Below are 16,555 nucleotides of genomic sequence, written 5' to 3' on the forward strand. Positions count from 1 at the left end.
TGCAAAAAAAGTGTTAAATATGAAAAAAACATTTGTGCAAAAATTTCAAAAATGTATCTCAGCTTATTAGTACTGGTACATCAGTGGAAGTATTTTTTTAAGTAATAGTTTACATATATGATATTTTAGAAACTTTCATGTTCTCACCCACCCCGACAATGCCAATAGTGAACTTCATGCTCCATGAATGAAAGGCAAATGTTTTGTGCAGCCGAAGAATGAGATTGCTATATCTTAAAAAACATTTTCTTTAAAGATACAAGCAGACTCCAAGTGGAGAGTATGCTGCATTCCTTTTTCCTATAAACACTCACTTTGAATTCATCTGAAAGCATAATAAACACCAGGCTCACTCTAAGACACATTTTGACATTTGACCTCAGTCTTTGAATGCCCAGTAAATGTGACAAGTTATCAAGATTTACAAACCTGTTTATTACAGAAAACACAGATTTGGCATGGGTAGGTACCATCTTGAGCTGGGAGACTAAAGAAAATAAAGCCAGCAAATAGAAACCCAGAAAACATGAGTTACAAACCACAAAGCCAATGGACAGAATGCATTCCCAGGTCAACTTTCTGAAACTCCACAAAATGTCTTTTGCATAACAGACAGCTGCGCTGTCTGGTAGGCTGCGACCTAAAGAGAGCTATCATGAGAACAACATTGTAGGGAGGTGTGAGTTATCATTTGTTATGCACATTGCTAATCATAACTGGCGAATTTCTATGATTTTGAGCATTTAAGACAGAACAAGAACTCAGTTTTTAATTGTGGTTTTTCAACAAACCTAGAATTTTACAACAGGTGTGTGTCTTTTTAAGGCTGATTGCAGTGGGACAGAGCCCTTCAATGCTCCAAATGAAACTATTCATTATATTAATTCAAGCTCTGTTGAACTGTATTTTCCTACCACCCATCGATGTTCATGGAAAGTAGGAGAGAGAAAACACCGAGGAAGGACTACATAAAAACCTTCATGGTATGTCCACTGTTAATCACTTATCAGGATCATTGCTTCATATAGCCCACCTCTGCAGCTGTATAAGGAAGTGAGGCTATGTCAACTTCCTCGCATATTTATATTGTTTATTTCAGACCTATGTTTTGAAATTAATCTGATGAGAAGAGCTGAAACTTAGGTGAGAAGGCAAGAAACTTACAGGCTAGGATAATGCCAATAATGGCTGCAATTCCCAATGTAATGATGATGATGAAGGCCGTCCGTACTTTCCTGCTGCAGGATGGGAAAGGAAGTTTTGATCTACCTAAATAATAAAAACAAAAACAGAAACATTGTAATATTCAAAAGCAGGGTCACTGGCAAGACAGTAGATTGAAAAAACATTGTTATTCCCCTATTAAAATGCTCTTCTGCGCCTTACAGTGGGGTATGAAGCAGCATACATAAATGCTCCAATACAATGTAATATACTCTTGAAATACACAAACAAAAAACCACCAGAAAATACATTTTTTTTTCCTTTGGTTCAAACACTGGGGGCCAGATTCACAAAGGGTCTCTGCACTCGTTGTGGAACCTCGAGATGAGTAACTGCAGTGCGGCAGTCTCACCACGACTGTGGGGCTCTGCCACGAGCATGGAGGCCCTTTGGGAATCGGGTCTTGTGTTTTGATTTTCTTTCTTTTTTTTAATACAGTGATCACAGTCTTGCAAGTAAAATGTGCTATTATTTTGGGAGTTAACAAAAAAATTACTTAATTTAAGATTAGGCAAAATCTCCCTCCTAAGGGCAAGAGTTTACTGCTGTCTGCCTACTGTAAGACAACAGGATTTGTGCCTGTAAATCATATTTGCCAGTGGTGAAATGTTCCTCCTCAAAATTGCAAACATTTTTACATTTGAAGTGAAAGTTACATTCTAAATAATTTCGTAACTCATTAACTCATAAACTTGTCTTATTAAACATCTAAATAACTTTAACACTGCATACATTTGCGTAACAATTATAACCTTTGCACAGCTACAAAACATTCAGCGGTTCTAACATCGTTATTAAATTCATAATTTATGTTAGAACTAAAAAATTGAGGCAACTTGTTTATATATTCTTAAAATATTTACTCAGTGTTTTAAGTTCTGGTTGTTTGCTAGTACATTGTATTTAAACATGTATTTATTTTAAATTACGCTATTGTTTATCAAATGATTTTCCAATCAACTTTACACTCAAAAATATTACTCTTACTGTTTTACTATAAGAGTTACTGGAAAGATTATAATAACCCAGCTCAGAAATCTCAAACATGAAATTTATGTTTTTAAAGGTAGCATTATTAAATAACTTATAAATATTGCCATTTCTAAGCAACAGTGATAATGACTTAAAAATGGTAATATGTTAATTTAACAATCAATGGCATTTTAAAACGTCTAAATATTTTGGTAATAATTTACGGTTGTGGTGTAGTGTTTTTGTAGAAAGCGTACATTTCTTCCACCGATGACTGAATTACCTCATTTTTTCCATATTTTCATATTGTCTGAATTATGTTTTAATAGAACTCTTGTGAGACAAGTATTAGAAATTCTACACTCCATGTTCAATTTGTGACAATTTCCCAAGATTGAACGTGTAATTCCGATGGGACTGATAACACCAGTTACTGGCTCCATCTGGATTACTGAGAGCACTCGTAATTAATCTAGTAGGGTTGGGTACTTCTTCCCTGTTGCAGCGGGATGGGATTTGCACCATGCAGATCAAGAGTACAAACTCAAGAACAATCTGCACTCGAATGGATGCACCTTTAGTCCGGGACTAAGATTTATCATCAACCAGTCAACAGTACATCAATGAGGGTAAAGTACATTAGGCCCCACAATGATGACAGAGCACTAGAAATGCAAACCATGAAGGTTTATTAACAGATTAGTAAAATTGTAAACAAATTATGCAAATTAGCAAAAAATCAATTATCATATGCATGTACTGGTCATTATAGTTCAAAGCTATTCGAAACAGTAAATGGGAAGACAAACTGTTTAAAGTAGTCATAAGCAAATCGAGCAAATTCAGTTTTCCCTGAAGGGAAGATTATCTAATGTGTTAAACTAAAGGAAATCAGGAGCGCCGTATGAGAAGTCAAGCAGCAGGTTTCCTCAAGTAAAGCATTTAAAAGGCAGAATCAAATACAGATGCAATCAAATAAATGAGAACGGATTTGCTCAGGAGTCTAGCTCTTTGAGCAGGAGCAAAGGTGAATGCCACCAACTAGCGCAGCAATGTACCAATAAATCATACAATCTCAACAAGGTGCAGCACTCTTCAGAATTTCCAGGTAGTAGAGACCAATCAAGAGGGGATATTTCATATCTCGGGATAGGTGGGGGGAAGGGGGGTTCAACTGTCTTCCCAGTCATCACAAAACTTCATGAGTTTCAAGAGATATCTTGTAGCATTGTGGTATAACACAGTCAAGATGAATGAGGGAATGAGGAAAGGAGGGATATTTCCATGTTAGCATCAGTCATTGAAAATCAGACCTACATTTACCATAGCAAACTTAACATTAGAATTATACTTTATGTACTTGTGTATGTGGTGCAAATTATTAATATATGTATTATACAAAATGGAAAATAGTGTCAGACCTTCACCAGTTCCCCCCTCTGTTGACTCAGTGTCATCACACAGAACATTCTTAGGACTCTGCATCTCCTACACCTCCATTGCTTCACTCTCATTTCCACGCATTTCCCTTTGTCACAGATTGTTCTCCCTTGCACTATGACCCAACTCTTCCAGTCATCAATCTAGTGCCCCTTATAAAAGAAATAAGTGTATCTAGCTAAGATACCAATGATCAATATGGGGGTCAAAGTGGTTCCTAATAGTCCATTGCCTGTGCCACTAAGCCATCTACCAACTGCTGAAACTTCTTTCCAAGGCACCTGTTGCCTCCAACCCCTTCAAATATTTAGAAAAATCTGATATAATAGTGATAAACATGGTAATTTCTCTACTCTTGTTATGTATGTAGGTGCAGCACTACTGAGCGCGTACCATGCAACCGACCCAGCCCTCTTTTGCGATTGTGGCACCTAAAGCAAGCCTAAGACCCAGTCCTTTTTTGCGATTATGGTATTTAAAGCAAGCCTATTCTCTAGAACCATTAGTCTAATTGCTACAAGCTTGGTGTTGATAGCGGTTAGTGCACTGTCTGTGCTGGTTGCAAGACAGTCAAGAAATGTAAGGAGTTTCCTAATCTTCAGGTCAGTCAAACCTACTCCTACAGAAGATTCACAGTGCTAAAGACGACGCCAACTATTTGTGAAGCACTTCTAAACCTCTATTCCCTTATCTATCTCATCTACCTGATGCACCTTTGGGAACACTAAAGTTTAATAACAACGGTCTACCCAATTTGTAGGAAGGTGAAAATAAGCATTTTACTTACACACTTAATAAACTTCAAGAATGATAGGATCTTTTCCACCTGTTTCTTGACTAATACTTCAAATCTCTGCACTTATTCACTCCAACCCATCATTCTGGGTGTTTCTAATCTTTTCCTTTTTCCTCATAAAACACAAGCTCTCCTCCCCCCACCTCCCTACTTAATGGTGGCTGCTGCGTCGTAGGCTGAGCAATACCACTGACCTGGTGCATTGCTCTGCCTCCCGTGGCTCCACCGACTAAGTAGAGCCCCTGTCAGGAGTTTGAGGCTCTCTTCCACCTGCAGGCGTCTGCCTGCACCCCATCCCTGGTGTGTAGTGGGAGAGCTCTGCTTTCCTACTAGCCTACCTTCTGCCTCTCCCCTCCTTTTGCTTTGCTCTGCTCCACTACTGTTCCTTAGTGCTTCTTTTCCTTGTTTCTCTCTCACTCCGCGCTCTCTCTCTTTCACTCTCCCCCTCTCTCTCCCCTGCCGCTGCCCCCACGGCCTGCCCCCTTTTTGCGACTCAGACTCCTTTTTCGTGCCATTTTTCTCCCCCCTCCCTCCTCTTAGATGTCCTCTCCTCCCCCCCACCTCCCTACTTAATGGCGGCCGCTGCATGGACACGCACAGCAGGTGCGCTAAAGGGAAGCTCGTCTGGACTTGTCTGCGCTGTGACCACGCCCAGCGCCAGAACCCCTGGCTCCCATCCCCCTCACCGCCACACACGTCTTCATTACGATGCCGCCACCCTCCGCGCACTCAACATCGGCCGCTCTCCTGCCTGCCTTCAAGCCTCCCCGCAGAACACCCACTGACCCTTCTCCTGCTGGAACTGCACCTTCACCAACCTCCACACCAACGACACACCCACCAAGGCAGGACGCAACTATCTCAGATGTATCCTTTTCAGCACCCGCTCCATCTACAAGCACACAGTAGAGCTATGGAATATGCTCGACTCAGCCACCTAGACGTCGCCTTCTTGACCGAGACCTGGATGAACCCCTCCTCAACGTGTGACATCACCATAGCTATCCCGGACGGCTACAAGATCACCCGCAGGGACCGCTCCAACAAACCAGGAGGAGGCATTGCCATCATCCACAAGAACAACCTCAGGATCACGACAAACACCAAAGACCTCCTCAGCACCGCCGAACACCTGAACTTACAAATCCACACTGACCCAAACATCCCCCTTCGAGGGACCCTCGTCTACAGGCCCCCCGGCCCACGACAGCAGTTCAGCGACTCCATTACTGACATCATCAGCATGCACACTCTTGCACGCTCTCGCATCCACTGACTACATACTACTCGGAGACTTAAACTTCCACATCGAGAACACCAACAACACCACCACCACCACCCTGCTCAACAACCTCTCCAACCTCGGCCTCAAACAGCTCATCATGACACCAACCCACTCCGCAGGATACACACTCTACCATATTTTCTCCACCAGCAACCACATCTCTTTCAGCCACACCGCTGAACTCCAATAGGCAGACCACCGCTGCATCCACTTCTCCTTCAAGAAACCCACAACACACCACCACCCACAATGGATCCCCCACCACAGTTAGAACAAGGTCACCCAAGACCAACTTATCATGACCCTCTCCCAGAACCCACCCATCGACACCACCGACACTGATGCAGCTGCCCGCAACTTCAGGCAATGGGTCAACACCTGCGCCAATACTCTCCCCCAGTCAAGAATCCCTTCAATAGACGCACCAACAGAAAGGCCTTCTGGTTTACTGCAGACCTCTACAAATCTAAGCAATGCTGCCGAAAACTCTAAAGAAAAGTGGCGCCAAGATCAGATTCTGGACAACCACACAGCCTTCAAAAACACCATCCGCAGACACCACCAACTCATCAGAGCCGCCAAAAAAACTGCCTTCAAAGACCGAATCCACAATAACGCACAAAGCCACATGGAGCTCTTCAACGTCGTGAAGGACCTCTCCAACCCCAGATTCAATGACATCCCACCATCCCAAGACCTCTGCGACTCCCTAGCCTCCTACCTCCACCGCAAGACTGCAGACATCCACAACAGCTTCAGCACCCAGACCCCCCCGGCACCCAGCAACACCACACATTCACCTCTGACCAACCTCCTGCTCTCCTGGAGCCCCATCAACAACGACGACACGATCAAAATCATGAACACCATCCACTCCGGCTCTCCATCTGACTCCTGCCCTCACCACATCCTCAACAAAGCAAGCTCCATCATCGCACCCCAACTACAGAAGATTATCAACAGCTCCTTCCAATCCACCACCTTCCTGGAGAGCTGGAAACACCCTCCTCAAAAACCCCAAGGGAGACACAAAGGACCTCAAGAACTTCCGGCCTATCTCCCTGCTCCCCTTCCTGGCAAAAGTCATTGAGAAGGCATCAACAGACAACGAACCCGCTTCCTAGAGGAAAACCGCACCCTGGACCCTTCCCAATCCGAATTCCGCAGGAACCACAGCACTGAAACCGCCCTCATCGCCGCCACCGATGACATCAGAACCATACTGGACAGCAGCAAAACCGTGGCCCTCATCCTCCTGGACCTCTCGGCCACATTCAACACCGTCTGCCACCCCACCCTATGCTCACGCCTCAGCAATGCTGGAATCCGCAACACAGCCATGGACTGGGTGACCTCCTTTCTCACCGGCAGAACACAGAGAGTCCACCTCCCCCATTCCGCTTGAGGCCACCGAAATCATCTGCGGCCTACCCCAGGGTTTGTCCCTCAGCCCGACCCTCTTCAACGTCTACATGGCCCGCCCACTAACATTGCCGGATCCCACAACATCATCTCATATGCTGACAACACCCAGTTGATCCTCTCCCTCACCAAGGACTCCACCAAGACCTACCTCCACGAAGGAATGAAGGCCATCGCCAAATGGATGAAGAGCAGCTGCCTTAAACTCAATTCAGACAAGACGGAAGTCCTTATCTTCACCTCCACCCCCTCCGCATAGGATAACTCATGGTGGCTTGCCACTCTTGGAACCGTTCCGACTCCCAACGACCACACACGCAACCTAGGATTCATCTTGGACCCCTCACTATCCATGACCCAGCAAATCAACGCCATCTCCTCCTCCTGCTTCAACACCCTCCACATGCTCCAAAAGATCTACAAATGGATACCCACAGAAACCAGATGAACAGTCACCCAAGCCCTCGTAAGCAGGAATCTGGACTACTGCAATGCTTCTACGCAGGAACCACAGCCAAACTCCAGAAGAGGCTGCAACGCATCCAGAACGCCTCCGCACACCTCATCCTGGACATCCCGTGCCACTGCTACATCACAGACCACCTGAAAAACCTGCACTGGCTCCCAGTCAAAAAGAGAATCACCTTCAAACTCCTCATCCACGCTCACAAAGCACTGCACAACACCGGACCAGAATACCTCAACAAACGACTCTCCTTCTACACCCCGACCCGGCATCTCCACTCCGCTGACCTTGCCCTCACGTCAGCAGAACTACAACAGGTGGTAGATCATTTTCACCACTTGCCGCCAAAACATGGAACACTCTTCCCGCCTACCTTGAGACCCTCACGGGTGAGTAGTGCACTTTACAAATCCCCGATTGATTGAGCTTTCCTTGCCTATCTAAACTCAACTTTGGACAGACTGCAACAATCTTTTGTTCTTGCTATCCTTCTTCCACTCACCCTTAGTTTCCCTCTTTGCCTTTAACTAAAATTCCTCCCTTCTGTCATCCAATTCTTCAATAAAATTCTTTTTAGATCTACTCAATTTATGTGTTATCCTTTCTTTCCGGGAATGGGGAGCATCAATCTGTGTTTGAAATATAAAGAAAGAAATGCCATAACATAACCATATATTTAGCATTATTATGAAAATTAAAATGTTAGTACAAAGGCACCCTTCAAACAGTATTCAAACCAACCCCAATGTTAAAGAAGTCTAAGAGTTACACTACAAGACAAGTAATACATGATGGGTAAGTGATGGTTTGTCACTCTCTCTGCAGTGGATGTGAGTAAACGTACAGATATAGCAGACATGCATACTCGTGAATATTCATGGAACAGGTTAAAGAAGACATTATTAGAATAATTCTCTTTAGAACCATTTCCATGTCAGATATTCACATTAATTCTATGCTGTATAGCTAGGTGAGTTAAATTAGGATTAGCTATAGCGGAAGCATGTTCAACAGGAGAATATAAGCCCACTGACAGACTAATCAAAATAAATGACATAACCAACAGACACTATGGTTACAATCACTCCTACTTTGCTTGGTTTATTAGACACTGTGGTTTCTTCAGACTCCGACTTCAAGGAACAAACAAAAAAAACAAAAAACAAAATAATAAATAAAAAATAAATAAAAAAAGCAATACTAATTTCAAGTTGGCATCTTCTATTTATGCATCTTGGTTAGTTCAGAGATAAAAGAATATATATGTATCCATATATTAATAATATCCAGTTAGGATTGTGTTTCAGTAGGAAGTGCATTTTTTGTGTTGCTAATAACTTTGGCCTCGTTTGACAAATCTCCATAAAACATGCCAAAACAGTGCTACTTTTTAACTAATTTCTACATGGAAAGTTTCGGGGTGATCCGTCAAGCGGGAGGGCTAGGTCGAGAAAAAGGTGGGGTTCCAAAACATGTTTTCCCCATTCTGTTTTCCATAGGAAATTTAGACACAGCTACAGTCCAAACTGCTGAATAGAATTACACTAAATTTGGTAGAAACCTAGATCTTGGTCCAAGAAGAATGCTTTTTGTGTTTTTGGTGTAAATCCATTCAGCAGTTTTGGAGAAATTAAGGTTAAGCAAATGGTATATATCACATCACAGAGGATCTGCAGAGCAGACAGATCTCAAAGTGAGATATGATTGGCTGCCACCACCTGAACCAGAATGTGGTGGCAGCCATCCTAGGCCCCAAGACTCAATCCCAACTGCTAAAATAACATTTGTTTTTAAATAAATACATAGGGGGGCAGTGTGGGGATACCCTGACTCCCTAGGCCTGGTGGTGGGATCCCAGAGAGACCCACATGGGGTCAAAAACATTTTTTTTTCAATTTTACATTTTGCCAATTGGCTGCAATTTATTTATTTTTTTAAGTGTGGGCTCCCACGCTTTTTTAAACCCCTGGAGTGGGCCAGAGCCTGGAGAGAATGCATTTTAGAGGGTGGGTTTGAGGGGGGTGTTTGTCTGCCCTCCCCAAACCTTTTTCAGCCCCAGGCATCCCCAAGACCCAAAGGTTTTTGTTTTTCCTTTTCTTTCATTTGTTTTTTCTTTTTTTAAACAGGGGATGCCATATGGCTTCCCATCCCCAACCATATTCGGCCCTGCAGGCCCCATCCCCCAGGGCTGGTACTCTATGAAAAGGATGGGTGTTGCAAGGCCCCCTTCTGTGAGCCTTAAGGGGCCCCAAGGGCCCCATACCAGTTCACTTGCTATGTCCTGGGGAGCCAATCCAGCGCAGACAGGGAAACTTATGTGTGCTTCCGTCTGGCCAGAGCATAGTTAAACTCCTGCCAAGTGGAAGCAAACACAGAGTCTGCTCCCAGAGGGTGGGAGGTTAAAATATGTTCCTGCCAGCTGGAAGCAGACGTAGAATGGGTTTCCCTGTTCACACTGATGCAGGCAGGAAAACCAATCAAGATATTGCTTCTGCCTGGACGGAGCAGCATAAATAGCTGCTCTGTGTGGGTTCGGAGCATGCCGGCTTCTGCAGAATGCGGCCCCAACATTGAGCATGAAGGGTGTACTGGGTGGGCATCAGGCCACCTGCCTTAAAATAATGTGGGCCCCGGGAGTTGGGTCTCTGGGCCATAATAGGCTCGAAGAAGGGAGCCACATGGCCTTCTTCCCCTTCAAAATAGATATGGCCCTGGGGGTGGGGCCTACATCCTGTGCCCACTGATCTCAGAGCTTCTGGAAAGTGTCCGGGGTATGCTCAGTCAAGGTTTCTACCTTAAGAGACAGTCTCTTAAATGGAACTCAAAATCCTTCCACAGGACAAGGTCCAAGGATGAGGCAGATGAGGGTCCCTCAGAGACACACATATTGTCGGGGATGGAGGCACAAGTTATAGATATTTTATGTAACTGTAACTGGTGAATTTCTGTGGGTTTTAGAGTTTAAAACATTCTGGGCCTGATTAAAGTTTGGCGGATGGAGTTACTCAGTCACAAACGTGATGGATGTCCTGTCCACGGTATTACAATCCCATTACGTCTTAATGTAATATGGCAGATGGGATATCTGCCACGTTTGTGACAGAGTAACCTGTCCAAAACCCTTTCAAATATTCTAAAGAACAGGCACGGTACACTCACAAGCTGAAATTCGTGTAATTTTTTTGAAAGTAAATGCATTTCGGTTCTCGCCTTTTTCAATACTCGCCATATATCTCCTCATGTGTCACAGCTGTGCTTTTAAAATTAAGTGATCACACTTCCATTGAAAAATTACTAATAACAAACAAAAGAGGACAGCTACGGTTCTATTTGGTATTTAACATCCATGGCATTCATACCAGTGTGTAGTGCTCTTCATAGCACCAAATGGCAGTCAGGCCTCGCACTATGCTTGTTATTCCCCATGCCAGTCCAATTAATTCAAATGGTTCATCATACTGCATAGAAATCTGTGTTAATGAGAGTACTAGATCATAACATGTCACACCGCTAGCACAATTAACATAGTCCTCTTCATTTCATATGACCGCTGTCAGAATGCACCATCGCCACAACCAAAATGCCCAATTACATTAAAATTAATGCAAGAGGGCCGCCCAGCCTCCCGCAGCCCTGGGGACCACCACCTCCACCCCCCCCCCCCAGCAGCTCTGGGGACCACTACCTCCCCGGGGCTTTCAGGTTTACTCTGTCTGCCTGCCAAGATGCAGGCAGTGAGACAGAGGAAACAATTGCTCTCACAGAGAGGGAGCCGCAGGAGGCAGGGAGCCAACTGGCACCATGGGCCTTCAGGTTCCCCCACATGGTCCCCAACATTGAGAATGGGTGCCCTGGGGGGTCACCCAGATCACATGGCAGGGCCGTGGGGGGATAGGGTTTTTGGGGCTGGGATCATCCATAAGGGGGGACGGCACTTGCCCCCTCCATCCCAAAACAAAAAAAAAAGAATTAGACTAGGCCCCAGGGGATGGGATCCCCAGGGCCGAGATCGGTTGGGGAGGGGGGCTTGCACACGCAACACCTCATCCCCCCAAAAATTAAATTCTTCTACAAGCCCCAGGGGATGGGGTCCCCAGGGACAATATTGGCCTGGGGGGGGCGCATACAGGCTTGGGTTGTTATAAGGGTTGGCCTTAGGGACGGGCCACAGGCAAGACCCTGCAGCAAAAGGCTGTGCGGAGAGCGAGGTTGGGTTTTTATAGGGGTTGGCCGCAGGACGGCCCTGCGGACAATCCCTACTGCACATGGTTGAAGGCCATGCGCAGCACAGGATTGGGTGGTTATAGGGGTTGGAAGCAGGCCAGGCCACGCTGCCAACCCCAACCGTGCACAGCCAAAGGCTGTGCGCGGAGGTGGTTGCTTTAACGTTTAGTAATGAAAATTACTATACATAAAAAATATAAATTTTTTTTTTAAAAAACATAGAAATTCACTGACAAAACCAAAGGTTACAGGGACGTTCTAGTTAGGCTTACATTTTAAATGTAACAAACCATAGAAATTCACCAGTTATAGTTAGAGTTATCTCAAGTTACTATAACTCATGCCCTCCCCATGCACTGATAATTGCCCCACAAATTGCAACACTTATGACATCTTTTAGAACATCATTGATAATGTCACTAACATCTGCAGAAAATTTAATGATCAGATAACAATGCATGGCGAGAGCATGAGGTAAAAAGAGAGGGCAAGAGAGAGAGATAGACACACACACACACACACAACTATCCCGAACCCACTTCTTCTACATTAACAACCCTACTCTTCTAATGGAGCCTGGGATCTAAGAAGTTACATAAACCTCAGCAAAGTTCTCAATCCGTTTGGACAGTTCACTTGAATCAAATCAGTCAATTTTGGCTTTGGTAGCTTTTATTGCAAAGGCTTTTCAAACACTTCCTATTGATCCTTAGCTGCATGCATTCTTGAGTCAGGCTTACTCTCAGCAAAATACATCAATTCAGAAGCTGAATACCTTTGATTTGGCACCCGTGTTCTTTTTCATCATCTAATCTAACTAGCTATTGAACCTCACCGTCACTTTAATCACTTGTCTCTCTTTCCTCATTGGCAGTCTCTAGGATGGGTTCCTCTGACACAACAGCCCTCGGTCTCTTACCCATCCTGGTCTTGTTTCTGTGCTTGGCCCCGTCTGGCTGCACCACTTGCCCTTTTTTCAAGCTATCATTTCCAGCTTCTCCAGCTTGATTCACTATGGTTTTTCTTGGCTTATTCACCACAGGCTCAGCACTTGTGTTCAGTTGGCTAGGAGACACTTGGGCACACTCCTATCCATCCCTTGCCCCCAATTGTTCAGGGTGTACTGGAGTTAGACTCTGTGGTCAGCACCTGTTCACAAGCTTGTCTCACTCTTCAGGTGTGAGAATTATAAACCCATTTGGGAGGCCACCACAATTCACAGCAGTTGTGTCAGAAGGATGCCTTGAAAAGGCCACTCCAGTTGGTCTCCACACAGTTTTTCCAGACTTGTTTCTTCATCAGGACCCAATCTCCTGGACTAAAGTCATGGAACTGTTCTTGGCATAGAAAGGTAGTCGCTGGCATGACCTGATAAGACAGAAAACCACACCAGCCAGTCCTTTGCAGTAGCTGAAAACCAGATCATCTGTAATATTCACCAGCACAGTGGACGTCTCATGGCTTGCCTTATGAGGATTTTGTTGGAGGGGGTAGCCGTGTCCTATGTTTAGGATTGCTTCGGAGACTCATCAGCATCAAGGGAAGGGCAGAAGGGTACTTGAGAGATGTGGACACACTTTGGCAAGACGGAACTACAGCATCCCATTGATCTGTTAGAAGATACCAGATGCTTCAGGCCTGTAACAACAATGGAATCTCAATCCACCTGCAGGGCTACCCACAGCATCTTCATCACTTCATTCTTGAAGTGAATTCCATGATCTGACTCCAGAGAAGCTGGCAAACTGAAACCAGGAATCAATGCCCTCTTGGCCATAGTTGGGTACACTTCTACACAATGGCAAAAGATACACACCACAATTATGATGTAACAGAGCCCATTGCACAGGGGTATCTTGAAAAAACTCACACAATTTCTCAGCAATGATCCAAACATGAGAGTTGAACTAGTGTATCCTAATAAGTGCACCATTGTTTCTCTCCCTGCATGGGTTGGGCCATTAAGATACCTAGCCATTGCAGACAACATAGCATCTGGCAAACAGGTCTTGCGTCTGTTAAATGCATAATCTAATACTGGTTCATCACACACCCTGCTCTGATCCATCCCTCCTTCTCTCTCTCTGGGACTTTCTACCACCATTCATTGATCTCTTCCCCCCCAATGTATCAGCAACTATTAACAAAAAGCTTGTAGCAATATTATTTCCAGAATCATTTGAATGGTCCATATTCAATGTGCAAGACCCAAGAGCACAGATTCTGGCCATGTCATCCCCATAGAAGTTGTCAGCAGTCTTAAAACCAAATCCACATTTGTGTGCTATACATTTCATATGTGCTAATTCAGTGGGTGTTAGAAACTAGGTCTCTAGTTGGCAGCAGTATGTACCCTGTCCAAGTAGGGACCACAATCCTAGTCAGGGTAACTCAGTCACATACCATAAATTAGTCTGTGCTCACCTTCTGGTAGCGTCGCACAGAGCAGGCAGACTTAACTTAGGAGACATTTTGTGCAATACTTAAAATGGTAACAGAGTGAAAACACTACACAAAGACACCACGTTATAACAATAGATGATATGAGTAAAACAAGACCTAAACGACAAGAATCCAAAAAGTAGAAGTTGAGATATAAATTTTTAAAGAATACCTGTAACTATAGTGCTTAGGAGCTTAAAGCACCAACCGGGGCTACCTAGTTGCTCTAGACCAGGTTAAATATAAAAAGTCAAGCCAACTGTCATGGAGTGCAGGTCAGATACAGGGACCAAACGTTTCCAGCTGAGAAAGCTGGAGGATAGATTGAAGACTCGAAGCGAGGAGCAGAGGACGCAATGGATTGGTGTTGATCCATTTGGATGCAGGAGATGTCTCAGTTCCGATCTGCACAGTTGGACATGCAGCATTGGCAGGTCCTTTGGCATTTAAGGCGATGCGTCTTTGTTACGTCACCCAGCCAGTGATGCAAAGTCCTTGATCAGGGATGGGTCGGCAGAGATGCGTCTGGTGCAACAGCAGCTATTCATGGATTTAGCTGGTTCAGCACAGGTAAACCGACAAGTCCTTCTCATCCAGACAGAGAGGGCAGCAGGTAGACCAGCACAGAAGAGAAACAGTTCTTCCAGAGCAGCAGTCATTGAAGCAGCACAGCAGCCCTTCTTCCTGGCAGAGTATCCGCAGGTCCAGAAGTATACTGATTTGGTAGGGTCAGAGTTCCAGTTCTTATACCCAGTGGTGCCTTTGAATTGGGGATGACTTCAAAGAGGGGTCTTTGGAGTGCACAGAGGTCCTCCCTTCCTGACTAGGATCTATACTCATTACAGGGAGTTAATCTGTCCTTTGTGAGGGAGCAGGACGCTGCCTTTTCAGGTGTGTTAGCTCATCCCTTCCATCCTGCCCAAGGTGACCCATCAACATGCAGCTAGCCACTCAGTCACACCTCGCCTTCCCCTGTGTGAGGCTGTCTACAGGGAATGTGGGAAACCAGCTGTCGGCCCATCCAAGACATATATTGGAGACAGGCTGCAGGCACCCAGGGCTAAGAGCAGGAAAATGCCAACTTTCTAAAAGTGGCATTTTCAGGACTGTAACAGTAAATCAGACCTGACAATTAAAGAGGATTTATCATTACAATCCCATAGGTACTAAACATGATAAGTCTACTCCTTCTCAATCAGGACTTACACTTTATTAAATGTAACAAGGAATCCCCAGTGTTAACCTATGAGATGGGTAGGATATTAGACTACAATGACTCCGAAAACCAAACTTCAACTCTTTGCAAAGCGCGTTTCTCTTCATAGGAACAAACCATATGCAGGAGACAGCACTTCAAGTCTTAACTTCAACACAGAGCCCTTGTGAACAAAATTGGACACCAAACTGAAAGAAACTATCTCATCAAAGCTGCAAACCTTTCAAAGCCCCAACACCACATAATCAAAGAAGCATAATCCTGCTTATATTCAAACTTCTGCGACACCACATACGCTTCAGGAATGCTAAAACACCGCCAAGTTTCTGATCTGGACCAGGGTATTTCAGGGATGTGAACTGGGCTAGAGCAGAATCTGACTGACTGAGGCAAATTCTAACTCTCTAAACCTCAGCCTGTAATCATCCTCTGCTACCAGACTGTTGCAACGAGGATTTGGATTTGCACAATGCAGACTGTTGGAACAAACTCAAGTACAAGCTGCACTCGAATGGATGGACCTTCAGTCCTGGTTTTAGGATTATCATCAATGCTTAATATGTGCTGTTGTTTCCGTGCGGAGAACCAGCACTTACTTTTGAGGGCCGGCACTGAGTTTTGTGCCTCAAGCATTTACTGCGAGCAAAAGGCACATACGGGAAAGAATGAGGAAGAGAAAAATGAAAAAGCGTCACAATGGGAGGAAGCAGAAAGCTGCAAGAGTGAGCTGAAGGGGCAGGGAGTGGCTTTAAATGGATTAGAGAGACCAGAGGTTGCTTCAGGAATAGGCTGCCTCAGTATTCTGTGCTCCCACGTTTAATTATAGCAGCCTCATGTTTAAGAGGAGGGCTTTGGGAACCGGCAGGGTTTTATGTACAAATTAAGCTCGGCTTATCATCAACAAGTCAAGAATACATCATGGATGGTGAAGCACATTAGGCCCCACAATAACTATAGAGTAGTAGATTGGCAAACCATGAAGGTTTATTAACATATTATTAAAGTTACAAACTCAAATTATGCATATCAGTCATAAATCAATAATCATCATATATATATATATATATA

The 16,555-nt window shown here is 44.5% G+C and overlaps 1 protein-coding gene across 1 annotated transcript in view; it reads right to left on the minus strand.

Annotated features, from left to right (window-relative positions):
- TMPRSS13 (transmembrane serine protease 13) overlaps window positions 1-16,555 on the minus strand; it is a 157,545-nt gene that overhangs the window by 67,040 nt on the left and 73,950 nt on the right. The window contains exon 3 of the mRNA XM_069224724.1: window positions 1,165-1,269. Within this exon, the coding sequence (XP_069080825.1) occupies window positions 1,165-1,269 (105 nt within the window). The remainder of the gene's footprint in view (window positions 1-1,164; window positions 1,270-16,555) is intronic.

Source organism: Pleurodeles waltl, chromosome 3_1 (assembly GCF_031143425.1).
Source record: "Pleurodeles waltl isolate 20211129_DDA chromosome 3_1, aPleWal1.hap1.20221129, whole genome shotgun sequence".
Taxonomy (NCBI): Eukaryota; Metazoa; Chordata; class Amphibia; order Caudata; family Salamandridae; genus Pleurodeles; species Pleurodeles waltl.